Source organism: Quercus lobata, chromosome 6 (genome assembly GCF_001633185.2).
Source record: "Quercus lobata isolate SW786 chromosome 6, ValleyOak3.0 Primary Assembly, whole genome shotgun sequence".
Lineage (NCBI taxonomy): Eukaryota > Viridiplantae > Streptophyta > Magnoliopsida > Fagales > Fagaceae > Quercus > Quercus lobata.
Genome location: NC_044909.1, coordinates 5276007 through 5302923, shown reverse-complemented (window position 1 = coordinate 5302923; position 26917 = coordinate 5276007). Strand labels below are relative to the sequence as shown.

The 26917-nt window shown below is 31.9% G+C and overlaps 1 protein-coding gene across 2 annotated transcripts; it reads right to left on the bottom strand.

Annotated features, from left to right (window-relative positions):
• Positions 1-12594: 12594 nt before the first annotated feature.
• On the bottom strand, positions 12595-14759 carry LOC115994176 (adenylate isopentenyltransferase 5, chloroplastic-like). 2 transcript variants are annotated; one of them, XR_004093138.1, is made up of 3 exons: positions 14276-14759; positions 12919-13996; positions 12595-12797 (listed from the first exon to the last, which is right to left on the bottom strand). XR_004093138.1 is itself a non-coding variant. In XM_031118235.1 (2 exons), exon 2 carries the CDS (start codon positions 13992-13994, stop codon positions 12987-12989), a length of 1008 nt encoding a protein of 335 aa, XP_030974095.1. In that variant the 5' UTR covers positions 13995-13996; positions 14276-14759; the 3' UTR covers positions 12595-12986. The 2 variants fall into 2 exon arrangements, 1 of the variants encoding a protein (XP_030974095.1); XM_031118235.1 differs by having other exon boundaries at positions 12595-13996.
• Positions 14760-26917: the final 12158 nt, after the last annotated feature.

Genomic DNA, 26917 nt, shown 5'->3' with positions numbered 1-26917 from the left:
TCAATCTTGTTGTTCTCTAGGGTTTATCTCTCAAAATTCTCTCTAGAAACTCTTTACATTTCGTGGGTATAAGAGTATTTATAGTAGGGTATGAAAAGGAATGTGAAAAGTAATTTTTCTGCAAAACAGGGGGTTTTGGCAAGTGACTTGTGATTGAGATGAGTCGCGAGTTCCAATCGCCAAGTAATAAAATGACCAGACTGTATTTTTTGTCTTATAGTGATCTAACTGTACTGACCCTTCAACTTCCTACATGCTTCACACGTGTGACATTTTTGTTGAGTCATCTCTCGCGAGTCAGTCACAAGTTCCAGTCGCGAGAATGCTCTTGAATGCACGCACTTGATCAATTCTTCACACTTTCTCATGTACAACCCTTACATTATTCCCACCTAAATATAGAGTTTCTAATTATTGAATTACAAGCAAATTTGACACGAAATAAAGCTAATACATGATTGAATAAATTCAACCTTACATAATCTAGTGCTCCAAGTGAGAAAGGACGCTTTGGAGATATATTATATGCCCGCATGATTTTGGGCTTTTTCCGTACTTGATTATACAAGTCACACATCCATAATCAAGGTCTAACTAAAAAGGACATGTATGGGCATCCTGTACCTCATTGTTTGCTTCCTCTAAAATGGCTTCGAAATTCTTGAACATTAAGACATGAAAAGAAGGGTGATGCTCAATTGATGCTTCAAATTTCAATCGTAGTAAGAAAATTTCGAGCACTAAAGGTGCGTTTGGGAAGCGCGTTTGCGTTTCCCAAACGCACGTTTTGCGTTTTCAACCTTTTCAGCCTGCTTTTTTTTTTTTTTTTCCCACGCGTTTTGGCCAATTTTGTTACTGTTCAGCAACTTTTCAGCAGCAATATTTGACTTTTTTCCGTGAACAGTACATACCGTGCACTGTTCATGGACCCACAAATTACACTTTTCAACAACTTTTTCATTAAAAATGGGTCCCACGGTACTATTTACATATTTAAAAATTATTTTGCTACAGTGTTTTTCAGTTTTCAGTTTCAGTTTCAGTTTTCAGTTTTCAGCTGTATCCAAACGGACCCTAAAAGATCCCATAAATTGGTGACTTCTTGCCTAGGCAACTACAGGCTTCCAATCAGCAATCACATGGGCACTGCCACACAGCCAGAGCCCACACAATACTTTCAACTGTTTGGGCCCTGCTCGCTTACTTCGTCTTCCTGGAATATTAGAGTATATCACTTTTAAGTTCAATTTTTTTTTTTTTTACTGAAATTTTTTTTTTGGCTGAATATCACTTTTAAGTTCAATTCTTATATATCCGACTTACTTTTTAATGGGCCAACATAAGTTCAATGGTATGGCCATGCTTGGCTTATTTAATTGATGTTTTTTCAATAGATTTTACTATGTTTGCATGGATTTCGTTATAGACTTTTAGGTATAAAACTTTTCATAAGTCTGGCAATACAATAAAAATTCACAAATTTTTTTCACGATTGTTAATATGGTCTATTGTGATCGATAAATAATAAATTAATAATATAAACAGTGTCAATAGTGGTTCTAAATGAGAGTGTTGTATCCAATAACAACAAATTATATTAACAGTTGTGAAAAAATTATAAAATATGTTACCATTACTCAATGATTATCAAAAAAAGAAAATGTCATTGATACTGAAAACTTTAACTGTATGCCTTTGAAATTTGAATGCATCTTTTTGTTGATTGCTTGAAAAGTTGTGAATATATAGAAAAACTAAAAAGTTAAAAGAAAAAGTTAATGGCAAACAGAATAACAGATCCACCCCCCATTACTTTTTTAGGCACCAAGTCCACGAGGATTTGTGGTAAAGACTTAAATAATAAAGAGCATTGTTAATTACATGTTGGTATGTATAGTGTGTACGTCACGTTAGCTAAAATTGTGAGTTTAAAAAAAATCAAAACATAATTTCAGTTACATCATGAAATTGTGTTTTTAAGATTCGATTTCACAATTTCAAAATTATAATTAAAATTGTGTTTTAAATACACGATTTTCATAACTATGTATGAATGTATGCAACAAATATTAACCTAAGATTAATATGACATGACTGATTATGAATGTATGCAACAATTATTAACTTAAGATTAATATGACATGACAAATCAGTTATCACTTTATTTGGCTGAATTTTTTTTTTCTTTTAAGAAAGTCTTAACACTAATAGTGTTTTTCTTTTCCCTTTTATAAAAACTTTTTGTTTTTTTTGTTTTTTTTTTTTTTTGTTTTTGTTTTTTTGTTTTTTTTTTTGTTTACAATAGTCACTTGCTTTGAGGGGAGGGGATCAGGTTCTGTTTTAAGCTTTGAGTCGAATCAGTTGATTTGAGGCATGCATGGATTTAATATAATGATTATTCGCTTTAATGAATTGAACAATGTACGTCTTAGCAAGTAGCAACATTTTACCCAAAATAACAATTGCATATATCGCTTTATCGGAAGTTGTTAGTTGTTAGTATAATATATTGAAACTAAAGTTTGACACCACTCTTTTTGCTAGAAAGTCGGTTAGAAATTCTTATATATTGTCAAGGAATTTTCTTATCTAGTAGTTTTAATTAGTGCTAAAGAATCTTCTTATCTCTTAAGTCTTTCCAATATTGGTCAATGCATCAAGTATAAGTAGTTAAATCAAGTACGATACTTTAAATTTTAAATATATATATATATATAGTGCACAAAACTAATTAAGTAATAGTTGAAAATTAGTAATTAAAGAAGGATATTATAATTTCAAGTATCAAAGGGTTCGATCAGAGTGACATATATACATCACTCCACTGGGATTCACTGAAGCTATATGCTCCTTGAGATTCTTGTTATGGGAGTAACAGGTTTTTGGTTAAATTCAAATTTACCAGTATGAAGTCGAACTCCCAAGTTATTTGTTTTCAGCGTTTTGTGCTATTCATAGTTTGTACACATACATAATACTAACATATCAGTATATACATACGTTAATATGGACACAATATGATATTAAATACAGTAATATGATAATTCTTGAAAAATTAGAATATGAATTTAAGACATGACATAATATGACTACATAAAGTTTTTTTATTTTATATATATATATATATATATATTCATTAATTTTGAGTTTTTAAAATAAAACAACCATCAAAATCTTGCAAAATATAAAACTAAACAAATGATTTTTAAGAAAAAATAAAAGGGTTTTTTTTTTTTTTTTCCCAACGCACTTATTGTTATTTTCTTTTTTCCGAGTGCTAGTATCCAACTCTGCATGTCCTATACTAAACCTAGGTCTCTCTCAACCAGTCCTACATTCATGCACGCCTGCACAAGGTTGCCAAATTTGTACATTAACTGCTAAATTGAACACTTTGACTGTGCGAAACTACACCACATCTAGAAGAAAACAGACTTTCCCATTCCCAGATTGAAAGCAAAATAACACACTCGTAGCAGTCAACATGATCAACACCAAAACAAATGAATAGTTTCCACAAAACTACGCGTTCAAACTTCAAAGGAGTACAAGGAACTTGCCAAGTAAAAACAAAAGAGTACAATAAGGACGGGTTAACTTAATTGAGATTCTTTGGAATAAGGTTGAAGTGGCGGTTAATTCTAGCCTGACCAAGACATCTTTGGCAGCTCTGGCTCTTTGCCTTACACTGCTATTCTTTCATTTTGCAATACACGTGCAACTGTTTTGGTTGTATGTGAAACTTTATGATTTCTCTGATATCTTGCGGACGAAAAGCATTTGGTCAAATGCCAATCCTTTCGGCCATTTTCATGGCTTGTGACCTGCTTCGAATGAGGACTAAGTCTCACCATATAAGGCTTCATTTAAAAGATAAGGTACTAAAATTCGTTTTCAACAAAATCCACTTGGGCATAAAACAAATGATATAATTATAAGACATTAAGATTAAATGTCGTTTTAATTAGACGCAAACTCTAAATAAATATAAAATTTCTTAAATTTACAAAGAAGATGGATTAAGATTCGTTTGATAATAGATTTATTTTCCAAAAAAAATTCTAAATATATTCTAGTTCATACAATAACATTTAGAATTTCAGTTTGCTTAGAAACCTCTTAAAAAGGGGTAAAGTAAAAGTTTGATAGAAATAATATTTTTTGTGATTTCCTATATCTGTAGTTCGAATCTCAATTTCCCTTCATCATCATCTACATCAAAAAAAGATATTCTTAAAAACACTTAAAATTAAGGAAATAAAACCTTAACTCCTAAAGTATGAAAATTAAAAACACTATGAAGAAATGAAAAAACAATAAAAATTAACCCCTATATTAATTTAGACCTACATAATAATATCCTTCAACTTGTCTGAAACTCGATATCATTTATTTTTTTTGGAGATTTAAATCTTCTATTTTAAATGAAAAAATTGTTTCTCTACTAAAAAAATTTTTATATAATCAAATAACCCCTCTAGATCAATAAGTAACTAATTAAAGGAATTTTCCTTATAGATTAAAACAACAATACAAGTTTACAATTCTTTCTTAAGATTTATAATCTCCTTACTAACAGTATGAAAAAGGTGCTTATCAATAGTATACCTGCTATGAGCACGAGGTGAAACTAGGAATTTTTAATTTTTTAGGGGACGATGAGTTATGGTATTGATACATTATATATATAAATATTAGAATAAGCCATAATTCATAAATATATTACATATATTACATAATTAATTATCAATTTTGTTGTATATGTATTGACTATTTTTTTTTATAGGACTTATCATTTTTCAAACTCTAATGAGTATGCAAGATTTGTCTAGTTTAATATTCTATAGGTACCAATATATATATATATATATATATATATGTATGTATGTATATATATTATCTCTTATGATAATTATGCTCAATGATGATATTTCTTAGAATAAAGTTTAACTATTTTCATGTATTTCTCGAGTGAAATTTTTAAAAATTTCTTTTTCAATATAAATTATAAAATTGATATAAGCTTGATGTGTAGGTAACAGATTTCATGGAGTCCACAAGTTATATTCTCACCATTAGCTTGAATTATGTCATAATACTTATTTACCAAGTAAAACCAATTCTATGCACATGCTATTAAAATATATTATAATAAGACCCTAATTCGACTATATGAATGTTGTAAAACAAATAAAATCAAGAAAATAAAACCCTAACTCTTTAAAATCCAAAAATTACATAAAAATATAAAAGATTAATAAACATATGTATAAGTTAACCCCATATTTGATCCCACATAAAGCTTAATAAAATTCCTTCAACTAAACTGCATGCAACTCTTTCAATCAGCATGTCACATATATGACGAAAAACGAAATTTAAAGTTTAAATGGACCATATTGGCACAACCAGCTACATGGCGTATATATGACTCAAAACTGACACCATATGAAATTAAAGAGGGAGATGGGGACCCGATAACCTGTTATTGGCATGTTCTACATATAGACAAATGAATCTCTTTCTTTCACTGGTAATTTGCAAGATGACTCGATCGTTTCATTATGTTTTGTGTTGCATCTGCAATTTAGTTAAATACGACTGCAAGCATGTAAATTTTAAATTAGAAACTGCTCGATTGATGTTATAAGCAGCATAAAAACATTAAACTTGGAGTTAGAATATTAACATAAGGAATAAAATAGTCTGACCAAATACTAGAACACAACTTATATAAAGAAATAGGATTCTCTTTCCAATGGAGAGTATCGATCTTTCTCCAGCTCTAAATATAAAATATAGTAATGACAGAGAACCAAGAAGTTTTTGTTTCACACATCAAGTAATTCATGTAAAAAAACTTTACCAGAAAGAAAATTTTAACCTAAAAAAAAATCTAGATCGACTTGGTAAGGTATTTTTTGAGGCTAGCTTACATGCAGCACATTCATTGACATGACGTGCATATGAGAACTAAAACACGTGCACCACTGTAGAATGACCTGTCCTTATATGATAGTACTCGACTAAGACCCATGATTCTATGAGGGAATTTTAATTTGCAGGTTCTCAAAATTTATGAATTGATCAACGAGGTTGATCATGATTAAGATTATGATTGATAGCTCCTCTTATCTTTATATTGTCTTTTTTATTTTTGTACCTGACGTCTTTGCGAGCAAAAAAGATTCTGTGCTGAAAGTATGAAATTGCAGGTAACCCGTGCAAATTTTTGCAATGATCATCAACAACTTGATCATCATTAAGATAGTGATTGATAGCTCACTCCTTGAACTTTATATTGTTTTCACTTAGAAAGAACAATTAGATGATAAGTTCGCTAAAGGGTTTCTAGCTAGGAAACGTTCTAGTCAAAGGAAGCTCATTCTGTCTCAGTCAACCTTAGCTTTTCTTGCAACCGAAAGGATATATAAACGACAGAGAACAAAAAGGAGGACAAATACTAGTCTTTCATTTTCTATTGTGGCTAGCATCTTGTCTCATTTCACAATTGTGACTGAGATAAAGAATGTTCAGAAAAGTGTATTTTTGGTTTGTATTATAATGTGTTTATAGGTCTTAATAATTACCAAGTTTTTCCCTCCACCATCAAAATCTATCAATATGACATGTAAAAATGGATGGATTGTTCCTCCAATTTACGATGTTGCAACTTAAAATACTATCAACACAAACTTTTACTCACATGACCTATTTAATATATAGTCATGTAAATTGTTTAAACAATTTAATGAATTATGTAATTTAATATCATGTAATGATTTGGAAGAAAACTTTGTACCATATAAAATATATATAAAGCTATAATTAAGTCAACCTTATCAACTAGATTGACCCGGCTCAACTTTATCAACTACAAGATTCCAATTTTTGTCTTAATTAGGTTCAGATCGTTATTATTAATTATCTTAAATTTGCTTGATGGGTGGGCTCATTATGCGTATGTGATGATTGAGCAAAGTTAGTTTAGCTCGGTTTTCAACTAATAATAACTGAAGCTTACGCTAGGAATGAACTTAATTCAATCTTATGGTAGAGCTCGATTCTCTTGATTGCTCATAAGTGATCAACCCTCATGTTCATCTTAAAACATGAAAAGTGTTCTGATAGTATAACCCAGAATGGCACTTATATACAACATGCAGTTAACCAAGAATTTAAAAGTTTTACTTGTCTAAGTCTGACTTGATGATTAAAAGGTAAATATGAGGTAGTGAGCACTTCTTAATTACAAATGACATATCTTCCTTTTCTAGGTTCTAAGGATAACGTTGAGCTTCTTTTCTAGGTTGTAAGGATAATATATTGAGGGTGAAATGTAGGATAGAATTTAATGGCACTGTACACCATACATCTACCATATGGGAATAACTTTCTTGATAAGTCGGCTATCACATACACAAAGCTGGCTATATATGATTGAACTTCAATTCCCTTTCAATTATGGAGCTATTATGGCCGACTTTGTTTTTTTTTTTTTGACTCCTTTTCAGTGTGACACATCACCCACTAGGCAACTATTATGTGTTAGGATTTAAATTTACAATATTCATTGACAATGTAATATGAAAAAAAGTAATAATGTATTGAAGATGAAGTGCAAGTTGGTAGATGCTGAAAGAAGTGTGAGGGCTTGCTCGAGCGAAACACTAAGATCATGAAACAATAATCCAACTTGTTAGCTCGAGCGAGAGATGCTTTTCCGAGTGTATTTTGAAACAGTCTGTGTAACCTTATATAATATCATGAGAGACTTTTCTTTGACATATCTTTGATCAAGAAGATGAGAAACCATGCTTTACTAAATCCACTAAGAATTCCAAGTCTTGCACCTGTGCATGCAGTATGATTCTAGAGTTTTGGAGTGAAGTGGACATGTCATTTGTAAAGGGTTTCATATAAATTAAGTCCTTAAGTTCTAGAGTTGATGTGGTGGCATCAAAGAGTTGTTTGCTGGGTTAGTAGAGTTTAATCAGAAAGGTTTTGTGAGTAGTTTGAATTTTTTTTTTTATATATTTTTTTATAATGAATTTGGAGAGAATCCCTTTAAACTATTTCTCTATATCTTTTCATTGAAAATGAATTTTGAAATTCTATTATTTGGATTGTATGTTCTTAGTTTATCCTTTATGCTTGCAAAATTTTAAGGAAATCAAATATCAATAATTATACCATTATACAAATGTTTAAATTTTAAGTTTTTGTAATTTAAATTTATGCATAAAAAATAAGTTTATTGATTGAATAGTAAATAACATCCGATTTGAATGAAATTTTACATGTGTGTTAAAAACATAAAGAATATGGAATCCAACTATTAAATTTTCAAAATTAACATTTAATAAAAGGATATAATGAGAGTTTGAAGGGTTTCTCCATAAATTAGTTTGAAGAAAAACATTTTTCATTCCATAATCTCTTACTACTACTCAATGTGTTTTCAGCAAAAGCAGAACCATAGGGTCAAGGACTAAAGGGGCACGAGAAAAACTTTAAAGCCTACTAGTTATATTTTTTTTGCCCCTTTCCCTCTTTTCTGATTTATTTATTTATTTCCTTTATATAATCTTTTTAGTTATATCATAATTGATAAATAATATTTCATTTTATATTTTAAATTTCCATTAAAAAGAATAAAAATCTTTCCTATATTATCAATGTATTATAAAGATTCTAAATGTATAAAAGGAAAAAATGATGAAGAAAATATAAATAAAATATTGTAACCGAAAAGATCAAAAAAAAAAAAAATACAGAACTTTATTATTACCTTTCAAAAAAAGATTTAAAAAAAGGATAAAAGAAGCTAAGTACTTCTTAATATAATACTTTCTTCTTTTTCATGAATATTTGTCTAGAAATAATAAAATTTAAGAATACTTACATGATAAACTTCAAAATTTAATATTGCTTTCTAGTTAAATTATGAAGTTTTAGGTGCATATATGTTCACAATATAGTTTTAATTTTTTTTTCTACAATTTGATCATTTATGAGTATATATAAACCCAAATATCAAAATTCAAATGAGCTTTACTGTTTGTCTAACCGCTAAAAATCCCTTCAATATGAGTCCTAAGTAGAATTTTTACATTAAAGAAATCACAAATAAAAACTTATTTATGTGTTAAAAAAAAAACTCTAACAGATATAACAATATATATGTATATACACACATAATATTTTCTTATATTAAAATATCGCTTAATATTCACATGAATACTTTTTTTTAAAATAAAAAAAAAATGGTTTCTAAGACCTCTCTTTGAGTCATCTTTAAGAGATTCTTCACTATAAAATCTTGGACTGTGTGGAACGACACACTTGAGAAAATAGTTAGGTTCTCTAAAAACTCTGGATACCCTCATTTCTCTAAAAAAAAAAAAAAAAAAGTGAAGCAAGAAATTTAAGGAATTAAGCTAATGCTACGCTTTAAGAAAATGTTCCTTTGCACATGTGAGCTTTGGAGTACTATAAAACAATGCAATACATCTAAACAATATTTTTGATTGAATATCTGTCCTCATTCATGAACCTTACAATTTAATAAAGTTTTGCATGTGAAACACTGGCTGTACAACGAATTAAGTTGGTAGTCTCTTGATTTGATTTGTAAACTTTGGAATGTCGATCCATGTCCATATCCATATGTGTGATTAGAATTAAATATTCACTTATGTATATATTTATTTTCTTCTGTTGGCTGACTCAAACAAACTATAGAAATATATCAGAAAGGAAAAACAAAGGAACGGGGAAGTACACAGGGCCGGTCAATGCCGTGTTGGTTAATATGACACTTTTTTTATTTTTCGGAAAAATACTATTTTAGTTCTTAAACTTTACTAAAAGTTCTTTTTTCATCTCTAAACTTTAACAAATTCATTTTTCGTCTTTAAATTATAGAAAAATTTGTTTTTCATCTCTAAACTATTGAAAATTTTTTACTTTCGTTCTTAAATTTAAAAAAAGTTCTTTTCTCATTCCTAAACTATTGAAAAAGTTTTTTTTTTCATCCCTATTTTTTGTTTCTAAACTATTAAAAAAAATGTTTACAAAATTTAAGGATAAAAAAAGAACTTTTCAAAGTTTAGAGATGAAAAACAAATATCTGATAAAGTTTAGGGATTAAAATAGTATTTTACCTTTTATTTTTTCAATGGAAACATTTAGGATTTGAATCTCCTTTTTCTACTTAATTTGTATAAAATAAAAAAGGGAAGCAAAAATAAAGACATACAAAACTAAAGAAACACTGAAATGAACTTCCATGTACTTCACATAATTTTGGGAAATTCTTCTAGAAATTAATCAAATTATTGGAAAGTAATGGTCAATGTTGTATTGTGCCCATGAATGCTTAATTACTAAGCTATTTAACTTATCCCCTACACTAATATGCCAAATATATACATTGTCGTGCTTTCCCTTTTTCACTTTCACACATGTTCACACTTAGGTTATGTTTGGATTAGGTTGAAAATCCACTGTGTCTGTTTTTTTTTTTTTTTTTTTCACGCGTTTGTGAGACTTGCGGCTACTGTTCATGTACTGTTTAATGAACAGTAACCGCAAAGTTTGACTTTTCTCACTTCTTTCAGCCAATCAGTGCACATCGTGTACTGTTCATGGATCCACAAATTTCATTTTTCAGCAACTTTTTCATTAAAAATGGGTCCCATGGTACTATTCACACATTTAAAAATTATTTTGCTACAGTGTTTTTCAGTTTCAGTTTTCAATTTTCAGTTTTTAGCTGTATCCAAACGGACCCTTAGCCTCGTTTGAAAATCACAGCCATGCATATATTGTTCTGGTACTTTATAATAACCGGCAATCCTCCAATCTTAAACATTTATTTGTTTAAAGTTAAGACTACTATCAAATATTTTCACAATCACTTCCTGTGCTTGCTTTACGTTGAGATATGTATACGCAAGCCTTTTTATGTACGTGTACAAATCAAACCTATATTGTATCTATTGTAGGGAAAAGAATCATTTCCATTTAAATAGGTTTTCATGGTTTAAATTATATATTATAAATTTAACATGTACCAAATACTATTTCCATTTCATATATAAGAAAATAGGGGCATGAGATGTGGCTAGTAGTTCTCATTTCTCTTCACATGATATTTGATAGGAGTTAAACGGTTCGAGTAGTAGCATTTCAAAAAATGTATTGTGCCCGCGATGATAGCCCTATTAAGACCCCAATTGTATTTTCATAATCACTTCGTGTGCTGGCTTTATGTTGAGATATGTACACGCATGTCTTTTATGTATGTGTACAAACCAAACTTTTGTGTGTATCTAGTGTATGGAAAAGAATCATTTACAATTAAATAAAGAATCATTTCCAATTAAATAAGTTTATTCCATAGTTTAAATTATATAATATAAAATCTAAAATGTACCAAATACTATTTCCATTTCATATATAAGAAAATAGGGCATGAAGTGTGGCTTGGTGGTAGTAGTTTTTATATCGCTTTACATGATGCTTGGCAGAAGTTGAACAATTCGAATAATGACGTTTCAATAAATGTGTTGTGTCCACGATAATAGACCTATTAATACTCCAATAATATATATATATATATATATATAAAATATTATTCGTTGCCGTCACGTGACTTATGACCTAATTTTTTTATTCAGGAAAAAAGAAAAAAAAAAAATATCTGCGTGGATAGATACATCATGTTGTGTCATTACTCTCACCGTGAAAAATTGTGAGGTGTCAGATACCCTATAAAGAAGCTTTTAGAAAATCAATATCCCCCTGTCATTCCTCAATGGGATGCAAAGCCAAGGCTAAGCCTCTTCTGTAAAAGTTGTTTTGATAATTAATTTTATATCTATTATTTTTAAGAGCTACTCCTATTAAGGTAAAGCTTAAAAATGAAAAGATATATTTTTTTTTCTAATGTGGGTCAGTCTTCTTTTTAAAACGTGGGGGGGTGAGTGGGTATAAAGGCAACCCCATATTATATAAGTTGGAAACTTGAACTTGGAATCATGTGGGCATGAAAATGACTATAGGGTTCCTCTAGATTGGCCCTACCAATTAAAATTGCCCTTTCCTTTTTGTCCCATTTCTAAGATTCCCACAACCTCAGCACCCAAAAAAAATCGAGCAAAGAATGAACAGGTAGCTAGAAAATGTTCAATCAGAACCGTTGGTTCCCACATCAACTGTCAATCAAAGCATATTCATTTCCATCAAATCAAAGGTTTTTTTTTTTTTTTTTTTTTCTAGGGTCCCAAATTGAAATTGTAGCTTGTTCTTAATTTGATGGTGATTAATGGTGAATAACAAAGCTTGCAAAATAAACTCAAAGAAGCACTAAAGGGACACCTTTATATATTCTCAATCATAGAAGTAATAATAATCATGGTAAGAAAATTACAAGGTTGTCAAAAGTTGGCATACACACATGACACACCCCATGTAAATAAAAGGACCAAAATGCCACTCTCGGCTCAGGTACAACAACAAGTGAGGCCAACTGGGTTTATTGGACTATATACTCGCAGATTGGACCCCACCGGTGAAACCAAAGCCTACTTTTTTTTTTTTTTTGAGAATCAACCAAAGCCTACTTTGTATCATGATTGATGCAGGCGCACAATATAGTACGGAACCCCTAAAAGGAGCCTTTTTTTTTTTTTTTTAATTTTTTTTATAAAGTATAGCTTGTCCGCACGGATCCCTAAAATGCTCCAACTGTACGGCCGCCAATTCCCAAATGTTAAGTACTTAGAAACGACCTGACAGCAACTACCCTCTAAGCACCAAGCCGTAATTTTTCTTCTTTTGTTTCTTATCCACTTTTAATTCTTACCATAAACCAAAAAATTAAAAATAAAAATTAGAAAGAGGGTGTGTTACCAGCTTGCCACGTGGCATCATCAGAGCAGAGATGGGCGGATTTCGTGGGTCCCACACAACATTCCTTACTAGCGACATGCTGTAGCCACAGTTGCCATAGGGATAGGCACACCAATCATAGTAGCGGTAGCAACTGCGACTTCGTGGGAAACAATGTTAGGCACACAATCTTCGTATAGGAATTTCCGTACTATATTTAAGCTAGGTTCTGCCACGTGTCTATTCCATGCCTCATCGGCCTCCTTGCTACGATTTAGGAATACCCCAGTAGCGTCGAGCCGATGCATATCCCATTCCCATTGGTCATGAAGTTGTTGAATCTTTTGCAATTGACGCCAAGCTAACATACATGTGTTCTCCTTGATTTTTGAAATGGCTACCTTAAGAAGCCGATCTCGGGTTCTTTCATCAGCTCTAACTCCAAAGCGTAGATATTGGTCCAATTCAGGTACCCCAATTGCACGTCGTATTCCACGCGAGTAATCAGCTTCTGGATCAAACAATCTCCTCACCTCCTCCACCAATCCAGCTTCAACCATCTTGTCTACTCGTTCAGACACAAATGAATGAAGAACAGGCAACGACACATCTACCCATAAAAAGCAACACTCGTATTTCATTCGAAATTCAGCATGATGATTCACTAATGCAGAAATATAAGAATTGGATCCACCAGCAATTATAGGAAGCCGATCACGAGATGTAATTGATTCCATAACTGACAAAGCTTGGTGGCAGAAATCTTCAGCGCTGAAATTGGAGTTGGGGTCAATTGTGCCTAGTAAATGGTGGGGTACACCACGACACTCTTCCTCAGTAACTTTGTTTGTGACTATGTCAAGGCCTTTGTAAACTTGCATTTTGTCAGAATTTACAATCTCGGCATGGAAACGAGTTGCCAAGTCAATGGCAAGCCTTGACTTGCCGGTACCAGTTGCTCCTACTACAATCACAACCTTATCTCGACGAAACAGAGGTGCCATGTTGAGACCCCCAGGTAGACCACCAGGGAAATTCACTAGGGGCTGTACTTGTTTACAGGCAGACATATAGATTCTCATATTAATCATATTCATACCTGTCAAGATGACCAACAAAAGAAGAATATATTAATTAATTATACTAGATAACAGTAATTGTTATCATAAAATGAAAATGAAAAACTTGATGAGAGAGAGAGAGAGAGAGAGAGAGAGAGAGAGAGGAGGGAGAGAGAGTTTATGCAGAACATGAAGAGAACTCAGACTAACTAGGTCTATATTCAGTCTATAATTATCCACACAAAAAAAACGCATTTAATACAAACCATACAAAATTCAAAATATCCCACACGATTTTTAGGACCACCAATCCTTACCTTTGATATATCAAAACGCGGCGAACTGTGTAGAAAATTGGCTTACAATTTCTCTTTGTATACACAAAAAGCACAAAGAAAAAGAGAGAGGAAGGAAGGCAGAGCGAGAGAGCTTGCCAAAAAGGAAAGGTTGGAATAAAGGGTTGTGAAAGATAAGAAGCAAAAACCAGTGTGGGAAATGGGTCTTTTTTTGTAGGCTTGAAAAGATCTTTGGCCTGTACCAACAAAAGGTATATAAGAATTTTTATCTTCAATATTTACACTTGGGAAAAAGAATTGTACGATAAAAGAGCAATTGTATGAACAAGTAATAGAGAACTTGTGGGATTTTCAGAATTTATGACATAAGATGATGCATTTCCAGCTCGATGACCTTCTAACACAAGCATGAGAGGCCTTGGAATTTTTGGTGAGGACTGATGGGAAAACACTAATACAAGTATACAACTGGTTGTACTGGTCTCAATTTGCCTCAGTGCCTGGATTCTTTCTTAGACTTGATATTTATATCCATGCTTGCTTGCGTCCCTTATATAATGGGGAAATGATTCTTTACAGTAATTTAAATGTATATCCCACATCACCGCATTTAAAACTTCAACTGACGCGATACTTTGTACACTCTTAAAATTTAAAAATTAATTTCTTTACGGTGAAAAAGACTCTCTCAATTTCTAGTAAAATTTATACTTTTCACTGTCACTTGGTAGGTACATAATTTTTGTTGGACTGAACTAATCATAGTCTTAAACGTATTAAAGGTGAAATTAGCATGATCTTTTTCTTTATGAGGAGCAATTATGGAGAATGATAATGCTATGAGTTACCAGATTCTCTTCTTCCACGTGTTGCCGTTTGATCTTGGTCACTTGGCAATTTCGTAAAGCCCCTATTACTCAGTGCCCTATGGTGCTTAGCTATGATTAGGTCAAAGAGTTAATTTGGGCTTCAATTTTAAATAACTAATAAAGGACCATATATATATAATTTTTTTTTTGGACCACCTTGAATATCATGGTTCTATGAAGGCCTCTTACTAGGAGGGCCACCCTATAGTCCTATACATATATATTCATGGAAAGTTTATGACTTAAGGGGTCGCCATTTATATAATTAAGGAGGTACATGTCTATGAAAATTTGGCTAAACAAGAATTAGTCAACAGAAAGTAGGAAGTAGTGGTTCATATAGGATTCCCTAGAGCTCTATTTGTTTATTTAGGAACAACTTTTTCTTTATTTGGGTCTTATAGAAGTTAGAACTTATCCCTTAAACAAATGAAAGAACCAACATCATCGACAATTTGGGTGGAAATTGGAAAAGTTGTTTTTGGAAAGTGCGGAAAAAAAGGATTTCCTTTTAGGCGGTTTGATACCTAAATAATAATTTATGTGGCAAAGACAAGCTAATAACAGCCTTTTATGGGATACAATTTCATTTTTTAAGTCCCATATTTTGATGTTAATGACTAATTTCTCATCCCCAGTCACTTCATTGTTATTGTGGAAGGAATTTTGAGTTCACATTGTGCCATTGGTGAAACAAACAACAATTGAAAATAAAGAAACATTTCTATATTCGAATTTTATAGAGTAAACAAAAATCTATTTGTTTGCTATATTGAACTTTGAGTAATGGAATCTTGTCAAATTGAGTAATTGGATTCTTTCTATCTTTATTTAGTGTATTTTACATTACCTAAAAAAGAGTAATTCTAGAGTTACAAACTATATTTTACAAAAAATTGTTGTATAATCCACGTTAACTTTTAAAAAAATTGAACTACATATTAGATTAGGAAAAAAAAAATTTCATTAGATCTTAAAAAGAAATAAATTTGAAAAACCTTCTAATGACCATCTATCTCCCTCCAATTTTTCTACCTTATCTTCCTCTTTGCTTTCTCTCACTATTGGGCATGATAGCCCTTTCTCTTTTGGTGGCTTCACTCACCTATCAGTTATTTTTATTTAGCCTCTAGGTTGCCCCCTCCAGAATCTGACCAAAAAGCTGCAACTCATTTGATCTCATACTCAATGAGCTACACCCAATTACTTGGAGTGGTAGTTGGCTCTGATACCAAATATTACAAACTCATGGGTAGAACTCACGCTTGAAGACCGGTTTGCAAGGGGGGAATGCCTAAAAGTTTAAAAACACATGGTTAAACTTACACTTAATCCATTTATGACACTAGGATCATAACAATTTCTCTTCTAATGGTTATATACAACTTAATCTTCCCTGCTTTCTTGGTCTTATTAATCATAGCTATTGACACCCAAGACACCCTTTTGCTTGTTTTTTCTATTTTTGTCATTTTCATTCCCTCTTTATCACTGCACTACAGCACTTGGCTAGTGTGGTTTCTATGTTGAAACCAGTTTATTGGTTTTCTGCCATGAAGGAGAGCTATGAGTTGCTAACAGGAAAAAGACCTTTGTGCTTGTTTTTGTGCATTTGGGCCATTTGGCCATTTGCAATTGTGGGGTTATTGGTGGGGTGTTTGGGTGATTGGGTCTGTGGTGGTGATAAATTTGGTTTCTTTTTGAGAATTGTAAGGAAAACCTAAGATATGGTAAAGAAGAAAAGGATAAACTGGACAAAAACTATTTGTCTCCAATGAATGGAGAGTACTCAGACCACAATGGGGAAGGGGATAGAGCTGGATGGTCGATATAATGTTTTTTAGATTTGATTTTTCTTTAAGACCTTGTAATGAAATTTTAAATTTAAAAAAAAAATTGACATAGATTATGCCATATTAAATAATTTTTTTTTTAACTTTTGTAAAATAATTTGTAACTCTAGCATTATTCTAAAAAAAAGAGACAAAGTAATATATATATTTTTTATCTTGCCTCTTTTAATTTAAAATCAAAATTTGAATTTAACTTGCCTCCTCTTCTTCTTCCTTTTTTTTTATTTTATTTTTTTAGGTAGAATTTACCTTGCCTCTTAAGGCTTAAGGTCTTCAGTCATTTAAAGCTCTTCAACATACTATTTCAAATAAAAAAGATCCTTATTTTGTAAATAAAAAATATATCACTTTAACGATCACCTCATTCCCTGAGAAAAAGACTAACTTTAACATGAGATATAAAGTTTTGAATAATCATAAAATATGAATCAGAATGTTGAAATGGACAAAAAAGACAATCTAGAAGATTGACATTGTAGTAATGTTTTTTTTTTTTTTTTTTCCCTCCTTAAACCAGGTAATTATAAAATAATCTGGAACTATCACAAATGCATATTGTCCTCTCTTACATAATAATAGATCTTACTAATTAAATTTATAATGAAACTGGGGAGCCCATAATTCATGTAAGAAGGGAGAGTATATATTTATTTTAGCCCTAGAATATTCAATAATTATCCCCTTAAACCAATATGATGATAAATGGTATAGCAACAGTGAGTCTCAGTGGGATTTGGGGATTAAATAATAAACTAATTTATAATTCCGTACATAATAATTACATATATATACAATCGCAATTAACACACACACACACACATCATATAATACTTAGTAATGGACCGTACATATTAATAGTATTACATAAATAACTTATAAATTTGAATTATTTTTAGTTACATAATAAAATGGCTCATAAAAGTAAAATCATTCGAACCCTCTATGCTTCTAATTTTTTATAAAGCTAGATATATGATTAGGTTTTTGATGAATTATTTATATTAGACTCCTCATTTTCTATATTAAATTATCTTACTTGGCATAAAAATTTAAAAACTTAGATGAGACACCTAGTCCAAAATTAAACTCTAATTGAAATCTAATTTGAAATGTAATTGAATTTTCTTTCAGTTTTGGTTAGCAAGGATTGCTATAAATTCCATTGAACAACCTTTCAAGAATCTTTGGGCCTCTTCTTTTTTTCCTTTTTAAAATTTTTTTTTTTTAATTCCTCTCCCCCTCTTTCCTCATATTGTCCTTTTTTGCTTCATTGGACGGCGAGCATTTTAGCATAACAAAAACAAAGGCAGCCGAAAGTTATATACTACGGGTCCCAAAGTTATAAAAAGGTATTTGTCAATATAGTATCATCATATTTGGTAGTTAACTAGTTATTTTAAGCTTTAATTAGACCTTTTTCTTCATACTTTGACCTTCATCATAGTCATATAACTTATTCCCCCTCTCTCTTTTTTTTTTTTTTAAAAAAAAAATTCCTTCAAACGTTGGTTCTTTTATGGCCAATACAACTTCAATAAGATTCTAGACATTAAAAAAAAAAAAAAAAAAAAAGGTTTCTAGACATAACTTTTTTCACAAATATTTTCACAACGGCTAAGGTGATCAATTATCAATGACATATAATATAAGAGCATCCACATCAGTTGGTGGATACTCTTCTATACTACAAAAACTTCCTCATTTTACACATTTTGCCAAAAAAACCTCCCACATCAGCTCATGTAAAACTATGTAAAGTCTTCTAAAAATTTCCATGAGCTACAGTAACTGTGCATATATACACGGTTACTGTAGCTCGTCTATACATTATTATAATAATTTCTAATTTCACTCCTTTTTTATCTCTCTCTTCTCCATCTGCACAACCAACACCCTCATCATCTGCTTCTTCCTCTGATACACACACTCTCACAGACAAAATCAAAAATCAACCACAAAATCAACAACAAAATCACCCAGAGACACCACAAAACCAAACACACCCACACACGGACACACCAATGGAGACAGAGAGAGTGGATCGGTGCTTGTGGCAGATCGGTGTGCTTGGATCAAAGTGCTTGGATCGGCATTCTTCTCACCGTGCTTGGATCGGAGATAGAGAGAGTGGATCGACGCTTGTGGTGGATCGGCGTGCTTGGATCAAAGTGCTTGGATTGGTGTTCTTCTCGTCGTGCTTGGATCAGAGTTCTTCTCGCCGTGTTTGGATCGGAGACAGAGAGAGTGGATCGGCGCTTATGGCAGATCGGCATGCTTGGATCGGCGTTCTTCTCGTCGTGCTTGGATTGGCGTTCTTCTCGGCGCCATGCTCCCTGCTTGGATCGAAATTTCAGAAAGTTTGGAATAGAGAGGAGTGAAAATGTTGGAATAGAGAGGAGTTTTAGAGAAGACTCTAGAACAGAGTCTCGTGAGTGGAGAGAGAGAGAGAGAGGCTCGTGAGTGGAGAGAGAGGGTTTGAGATAAAATAATAATAAGAAAAGTAAGAAAATGATTATTTAAATAAAACAGATGATAGAATAGATAAACTGATGTGGGTGTTTTGTAAAAATTGGTGTGTAAAATAGAAAAAGTAGATTTTTAGTGTAAAAATGGGTGCGTATAATACACGAACTGATGTGGTTGCTCTAATGGTGTTAATTAGGGGTGCCTATGGATTTGTTGGACCCGATTCACACAATTAATCTGACTAAGCCAAACTTGACCCAATCTGATTTGGTGGCTGTGGCGGTTGACGATGGATGGTAGGTTGAGTGGCACACAAGTTCCCTTCTCCAAAACCTGATCCACCATACCCGATTGATGAGGAACTCAAAATTTGGTGAGATCTTTGCCATGCAAGTCTCTGGCAAGATCTCAGCAGATCTCCACTAAATTTTCACAGTTTTGAGAATTGTATTGCCTCTCTTCATTATTAGCCGTTTGTTGCCCTTGCTAACCGATCTGTCGCCACTCTTGGAGAGCTTGATCCATCTAATTCACTGCACCTTGTTGGTTGACGTTAGGTTGTAGTTTTCTCCACCCAATCTATTTGGGTTGGGCACACACCCAACCCAGACTAACTCATGGACACCCCTAGTATTAATGGAAGAATATATATGAGAATCAATAACTTTTTTTTAAAGTAAAAAACAAGAATAATAATATTATTAAAGATATCAAGAACCAATAAGAAAGGGAGAAACACCACCTCCAACTGAAGTGGATAAAACATGACTAAGGATGGAGAAAATGGGAATCCTTATTCTAAGATTACAAAAAATTGCCTAACTAGCAATCGCTTGGATGAGGGTTTTACTTGGTCTCGCAATATGTGTGACTTTTCAAGAAGAGACAGATTTTAAAAGCATTAAAATATCTATTTTAGTTGAGTATACACATGTAAGTAAAGTCACACGTTGAATAATAATGAGAAAAATAAGTTGTTAATATAACATAGTTAGATCCAAACTCATAAGTTTAAAACTTTTGGTCAAGTGGTATCTATATATATTATATCAACTATTCGATTGGAATTTCTCTAAAATTTTTAAGCCAAAAAACCTTCCAAACAAAGAAGCATGCTTCTAGTGCTCAAATTGAGAACCAAGCATTTAGAGTTTTAGGCAAATACCAAACTATTTGAGCCACATAATTGAAGATATACACAAATGCTCAACTCAACAAACTCCAAAGCCTTGTGACAAGACGTACTAGTGTGCGTTTAGGAAGCACTGAAAATTATAAGTTATTTTACTATTCAGTTTATTTTTGCTACTATTCATGGGTCCCACTGTACTTTTTGGTATTATTTATAGGTCCCACTGTATTATTTCAACTAATTTTTACCTTTATTTACAGTACTTTCAGTAATAAGTTTTCAGTTTAACCAAATAAGCGATATCCAAACAAATCTCTAAGAGTCTAAACTCTCACCGGAGAAGAAAACATGATAAAGGTCATCATTGAGATATCATATACCCATTTGATATATATGTGGGGGTCCTTTTTCTTCTTTAATGAGCACTATCATTGATAGTTTAAGCATGCGCACGTACAGTTTGTAAGCTTGAGTGGAACATAATCAGAATGAGTAGTTCTGCAAATCATTTTTCAAGGTCAATTAGGGTCCTCATTATTGTGCTGTGGAGCTCACAATGTACTAATAAGCGTTGTCCTTAAGATATTATAACAGTTGCTTTGTATAAACTTTCGATATATTTAGTCAATTCATTAATCTGTTCTAAAAAGATGAACTTGTCACATCAGTAGAAGTATATGTTATCTTCGTTCTTTTCTTTAATAAACAATCATGGTTAGCCAAAAAAAGAGAGAGAAGGGATACACTTATCATTGAAAAATCAACTCAGAGATAGATTCTGGGGACGGTTGGATATAGAAATAGAGACCATATATATATAAAAAAGTGCGACAAATTTGATATGTTAAACATTTGTATTTTTCTTAGGCAACTATACGTATTACTACTGTATTAGCTTAAGTATATTTTGTTTAAAATAAATTATCTTTTGGTAGTTAAAAATGTGCTTTGACTTTTTCCCTCTTACTCTATTTTACTGCCATTTTTACGTAGAAGACTTAGGTCAACATGGTGTTTCTCTTTTCACCATGTAGTCATAAACTCATAATCATTTCTTCTCTCATTGAGCACCACCTTGAATTTTTGTTTCAACTTTTTTTTGGTGGAGTTCCTTGAGAATTTAATGTCACTCTAAAAAGCAATATATTGCTAAGCACAGGAACACAATTTTCCTGTGAATTTAGTCAATATACTAAAACTGAAGAAAGTGGCTGACAAGACAAATTGCAAATTTAGTCATTTTACATGTGTGTGTGGGCTTAATCATCCAGCAAAAGGGGAGGAAAGTAAAACCATGAATCCACATAAATCTTTTTTAGTGTAGTAAAATCATGAGTTTTACATTGCACGAAAAAAATACTTTAGCACTCAAATCAAGTGGACATGATACCAACTGAATAATCATTAGGAATTATATTATTTAACATTATCTAAAGTACCAACTTGTAGCATAATTTATGTTGAAGATTGTACAAAAAGAATATTATCAAATTAAAACTATGGCTGCAAGCTCGATGAAAAATGGAAGTCAAGAGCATAAGAGATTGCACATATATAGCAATATTTTTTTTTTCTCATCACTATGATGAGCTTTAGTGTGCGTGGGGACACAAAGTTGCTTTCTATAAATCAAATTTCAAATGGAAGTGGCACTAAATATAATGAGAAGAGATATAAAAAGCACGCCACAATCATAATTTTCTCTCTTAGCCAAAACCCCTCCCTTTTAATTTCCATGAATATTCAAACTCACTTGATACAAACCAATCATTCCATAAACTTTCTATGTGAGCGTGAAGCAATTCTTGATCAGCATTTGCTTTAGGTGCTTATATTAAAAGATTGATTTGATTGTGTCCCTCACATCACATAATTGCAAGTGTGTACACGTGCGCAGAGAGAGAAAGAGCCTCTAAATTTAACCACAAAAAGATTAGCTTCCCACATATCCACATAAAGCCATATATCATATATGTCATTTTGATTTAACGTTTGATATAGTTTTCATCTTTTGAGGAATCACACTCCTTCCACAAAAAAGACTCAAGAGGCAATCATGAGCAAGTCAATAATGGGGTTCACAATTTTTTCTTACTTTTTAAAAAATAGAATCCATAAACTACATTAAATAATCTTAAAGGAACCCGTGCAAAAACCCCATATCATATTAATTAATATTATGATAGTAATCGGCATTTCTAAGGGGCATACTCACCTCCATTTTAATTTAATGAAAGGTCTGTTTTTCACTTGAGCCCACCTTCTAATTTTCATATTTCAAATTACCCCACTTCCATTCGTTGCATTCATCTAAAAATTCCAATTGAATGAGCTTAATTTTGATATTGTTAATGACCCTATTGCAATTGTCGTCATTTTTAAGCAGATTCGCGGAGACTCTTGCTAAGTGCCATTTCGATGTTAATTTTTTTTATTTGTTGAAAGCTTATTTACTGATAATTGGTTAAAGTATTATTAGACTTAAAAAAAAAAAATAAGTGAAAGAATTTTAAAAAATCAAATAATACAAAGCTTTACCAAAGCAACAAGTATATAGGTCGTCACAAACTTGCACTCGAAAAAAAAGGAAAATGGTACGAGTGATTCGAGAGTGTGTCAAGTATAAGTCTAATTAGGTTGTCAACGCCATAGTCACTAGTGAAGTCTTATTCATGGAGTCATTGTGATTTGACAATTAAATGATTAATGTATAGTACTGGACTCTTTAATTTGGACTGCGTTTGTTTCATCATTTCAAAACATTGAAAATTCTAAAATCAAGTTTGGTTTTCATTTGATTAATAATTTCACCAGCCATTGACCCACAAAAGGCTTCCTTAACAAATCAAATAATGGAGGGAAGTGGTTTCGGGGCAAATTTTGCGACCCTGAGTAGCATTTCTAGTAAGTAGGACAAAGAAAATAATATGCTCAAAATGTCTGACAGTTCCATCCAAAAAGGAGTATTCTACCCAAACCAAGTTTTATGATTGGTGTTTTGCAATATTAACAGCATTTTAAAGTTGAGTAATATTAGAAATACAAAATTTTCACATTTTTTTTCCATAATTGTTGATATGATGATTTGTGTTGATATATTGGAGCAGTTACCCTTGTTAAAGCTACTTTGATGCTAAATTAAAGATGTTCAAATATCATGTTAAACATATGTTTTGATACCATATTAAAGATGCTTTGATACTTTATAGATTTTTCTGTAAATGTAGGTTGATAGATCAAACTGCACAACCCTTTTTTTGTTCTTATATTACTCTTTACACTTCCGCGTCAACAATATTTTCAATATCTCCCCCAATTTGTTAAACATGCTATCACAGCATCCTTTACATGGTATTAGAGCATCTTGAACGTTCATAATAATAATAAAAAAGAAAAAAAGAAAAAAAAAAAAGAGCATCTTGATTCTTGAACAACTTTCATTTTGACGTATTCCTTACACCACTTTTAGTATGTACGAATCACACTAGATATATTAGTAATTACGAAAAATGATGTGCCCTTCAACTCATTTTCTAAAGTTTTGAGATTGTTCTCTCTTGTAATAAGTGCTTAAAATTGTTGCAACTTGTAATATATATGTGACAGCCATCACATTGAGCCCTGCAATATGTGATCCCAAATGCTTAAAATGGTTGCAACTTGTAATATATACGTGACAGCCATCACATTGAGCCCTGCAATATGTGATCCCAAATGACGCGGTTGTACCATCTAATTTTAATAGGACTACTTATGATTATTAATTTAAGTGATCCTCCAGTAGGCTCTAACTATATTTAATTCGTCTCACCTTTACAACGATTGAACTTGGATCACTCATTGACTAATGAAGTTTTACTAAAGGATAACCAGACTTGAACAAGGATTTGGCCATCAACAGATGGCACATTTGGCCTATCAGATTACAAACAAGACCCAAAATAAAGCATTATAATTTAAAAGATCAGTGAAGCATAGCCAGTAAAGTAGGAATAAGTTTTTGTTTGGGTGACTAGGATTATTCCAACTTGCCTGGCTCTTGTAAATAATAACTAAGTCAAAGAATGAAGGACCATATTTAGCAAATTTTATATACTCTGAATTTTTTTTTTTTTAATTTCATTTTATTTTATTTTTATATATCCGTTCTCATCCAAAAATGGTAGGTTGCACAGACAAAGTCTATCTTTTAACTGTTCCTCAAAAAAAAAAAAAAAAAAAAGTCTGTCTTTTAACCTACTACTAACATTTATACCTATAAAATGGGTGGTCAACCTGAACCAGAGAGCCCAAACCATTAACAAGAGGAAAGAAGTAAGTTGAAACTATTCTCATCATGATATCTACGAAGGTTATTGGCATTGAGACTGTTATCATTAGTGGCTTGAATAGTGCACGTGAGAGTGCATAGCCCTTGTCTTGGAAGGATTTGTAAACCAAGTCCTAGTTATATTAGGACTTGTATTGCCGACTTTGTGATTTTCTCTCAAATAATATACCCTTGCCGACTTAATTAAGCAATTCTACTTCTAGATGGAGTTTGTATTGTACTCCACGACAAAAGGCCCACATCTCTGCTATATATATACTAGTTATGCGGCTATTGTTGATGAGTTATGAGTGCCGCAATATTCGAATAGGTTTTTATATTCTCTGGTATTTTGTATAGAGGTCTAAGGCGTGACTTTGTTCTAAAGATTTTCAGATTTCTTTAGTCATGTGTTTTTGGTGATTGAGAGCTCTTTTGGGTGTATTTGGAGTTTGGGTCTTGTGAGAGTGTTTTGGTACCACCTTTATAATCTCTTTCTTTTGTTAGTGAAACTTTCTCCTCGATGCAGCCCGTGGACGTAGGCCAAAAACCAAACTATGTAAATATTTGTGTTCCCGTGTGATTGTTTCTTTTGTCTTTCTGTTCTTATTCTGCATAAGCCCACTATTATTTGGATACACACGCAAAAAATTGATATTCATGCTTCTGCTATTCTCAACAAATTGGTATTAAAGCTTTCGCTTTTACAACTTAGACTCAGCTCTAAGAGAATTATCATCACATGTTCTATAAAATATGCTATTTTAACATATCAAAAAGACTACTTTATTATTTTAACACATTATTTTACAATTCACCGTACATCACATCTTTTATTCTTCAATTCTATACATTAAAATAGTATAGACAGATATTAAAATAACATTAAAAAACTAACAATATAAAAAATACAAAATGTGTGGCAGTGAATGTGTGGCTAAAAGTGTAAATGAAGAGATATTTTATTTGAGATGAGAGAAAAAGATGAATAAAAAATAATAAAAACTAAATGTCATTTTCATCTGTACCATGCCAAAGATGAGATTGTATTGTAGCATGTCTCAAAATTTTTTGGCATTTAACACATCTCATGATGGTCTGTTTTTGGTGTACCAAATGTCAAATATTTGGCATTTGGCACATCTGATGGGAATGCTCTTACAACTAATAGAGTGGGATTGGTAAAGCTTCTAGGTTTGAAATCTCATCAGGATTAATGGATATAAAAATAAATAAATAAATGAAACACACGATAACTTCATGTTTTAACTTTTAAGGGTACACCAAATCCACAGGGATGGTATCTCTACTTTTCCCTTCCATTTAAACCAACAGAATTAAGGGTTTGGTTGATTGTTTCTAAGGACTAATCAAAATTAACCAGCCCTAATCCCATGCATGCGTATTTATCAAAATTAATTAACCAGCCCTAATCCCACAATTTTAATCAATACTTTGATCTTAGCTCATAAAAATATCATTAATCCTTAACTTCCATGATGTTCCATTATGGTGTAGAATTCGACCCAAGATTAATTATGGAATTTTTAAATTTATATGAAATAACTATATTACCCTTGAGCCTAATTTTTCTTTTAAAAACAAGATTTTTCATGGTTGCAAAATTGTGTGGCTATAGATCAATAGATGCTCCTCATTAGTGGAACTTACACAAATAAGTGAACACCATTCAAGGGTCAATCGACGATTTGGAAACTTTTTTAATGTTCAAGGGGAAGTTCAAGTTTAGCTAATGATTCTAGATTTGGAACTTCTTAGCCATTCAAGGGGAAGCTCAAGCTTGGCTGATGATTTTGAAACTTCATAGCCATTCAAAGAGAAGATTAATCTCAATTGATGATTTTAGAACTTCTTAGTTGTTCAAGGGGTTTGAAGTTCAAGAGGAGCCAATAATTTTAAAATTTCATAGCCATTCAAGGGGGATTTTGGATTGAGTTGGTATTCTTGGGTTGTGAGAATGGATTTTAACCCAGTTGGATGTAATTGTAGGGAAAAAAAAAATATCTGTTGTGA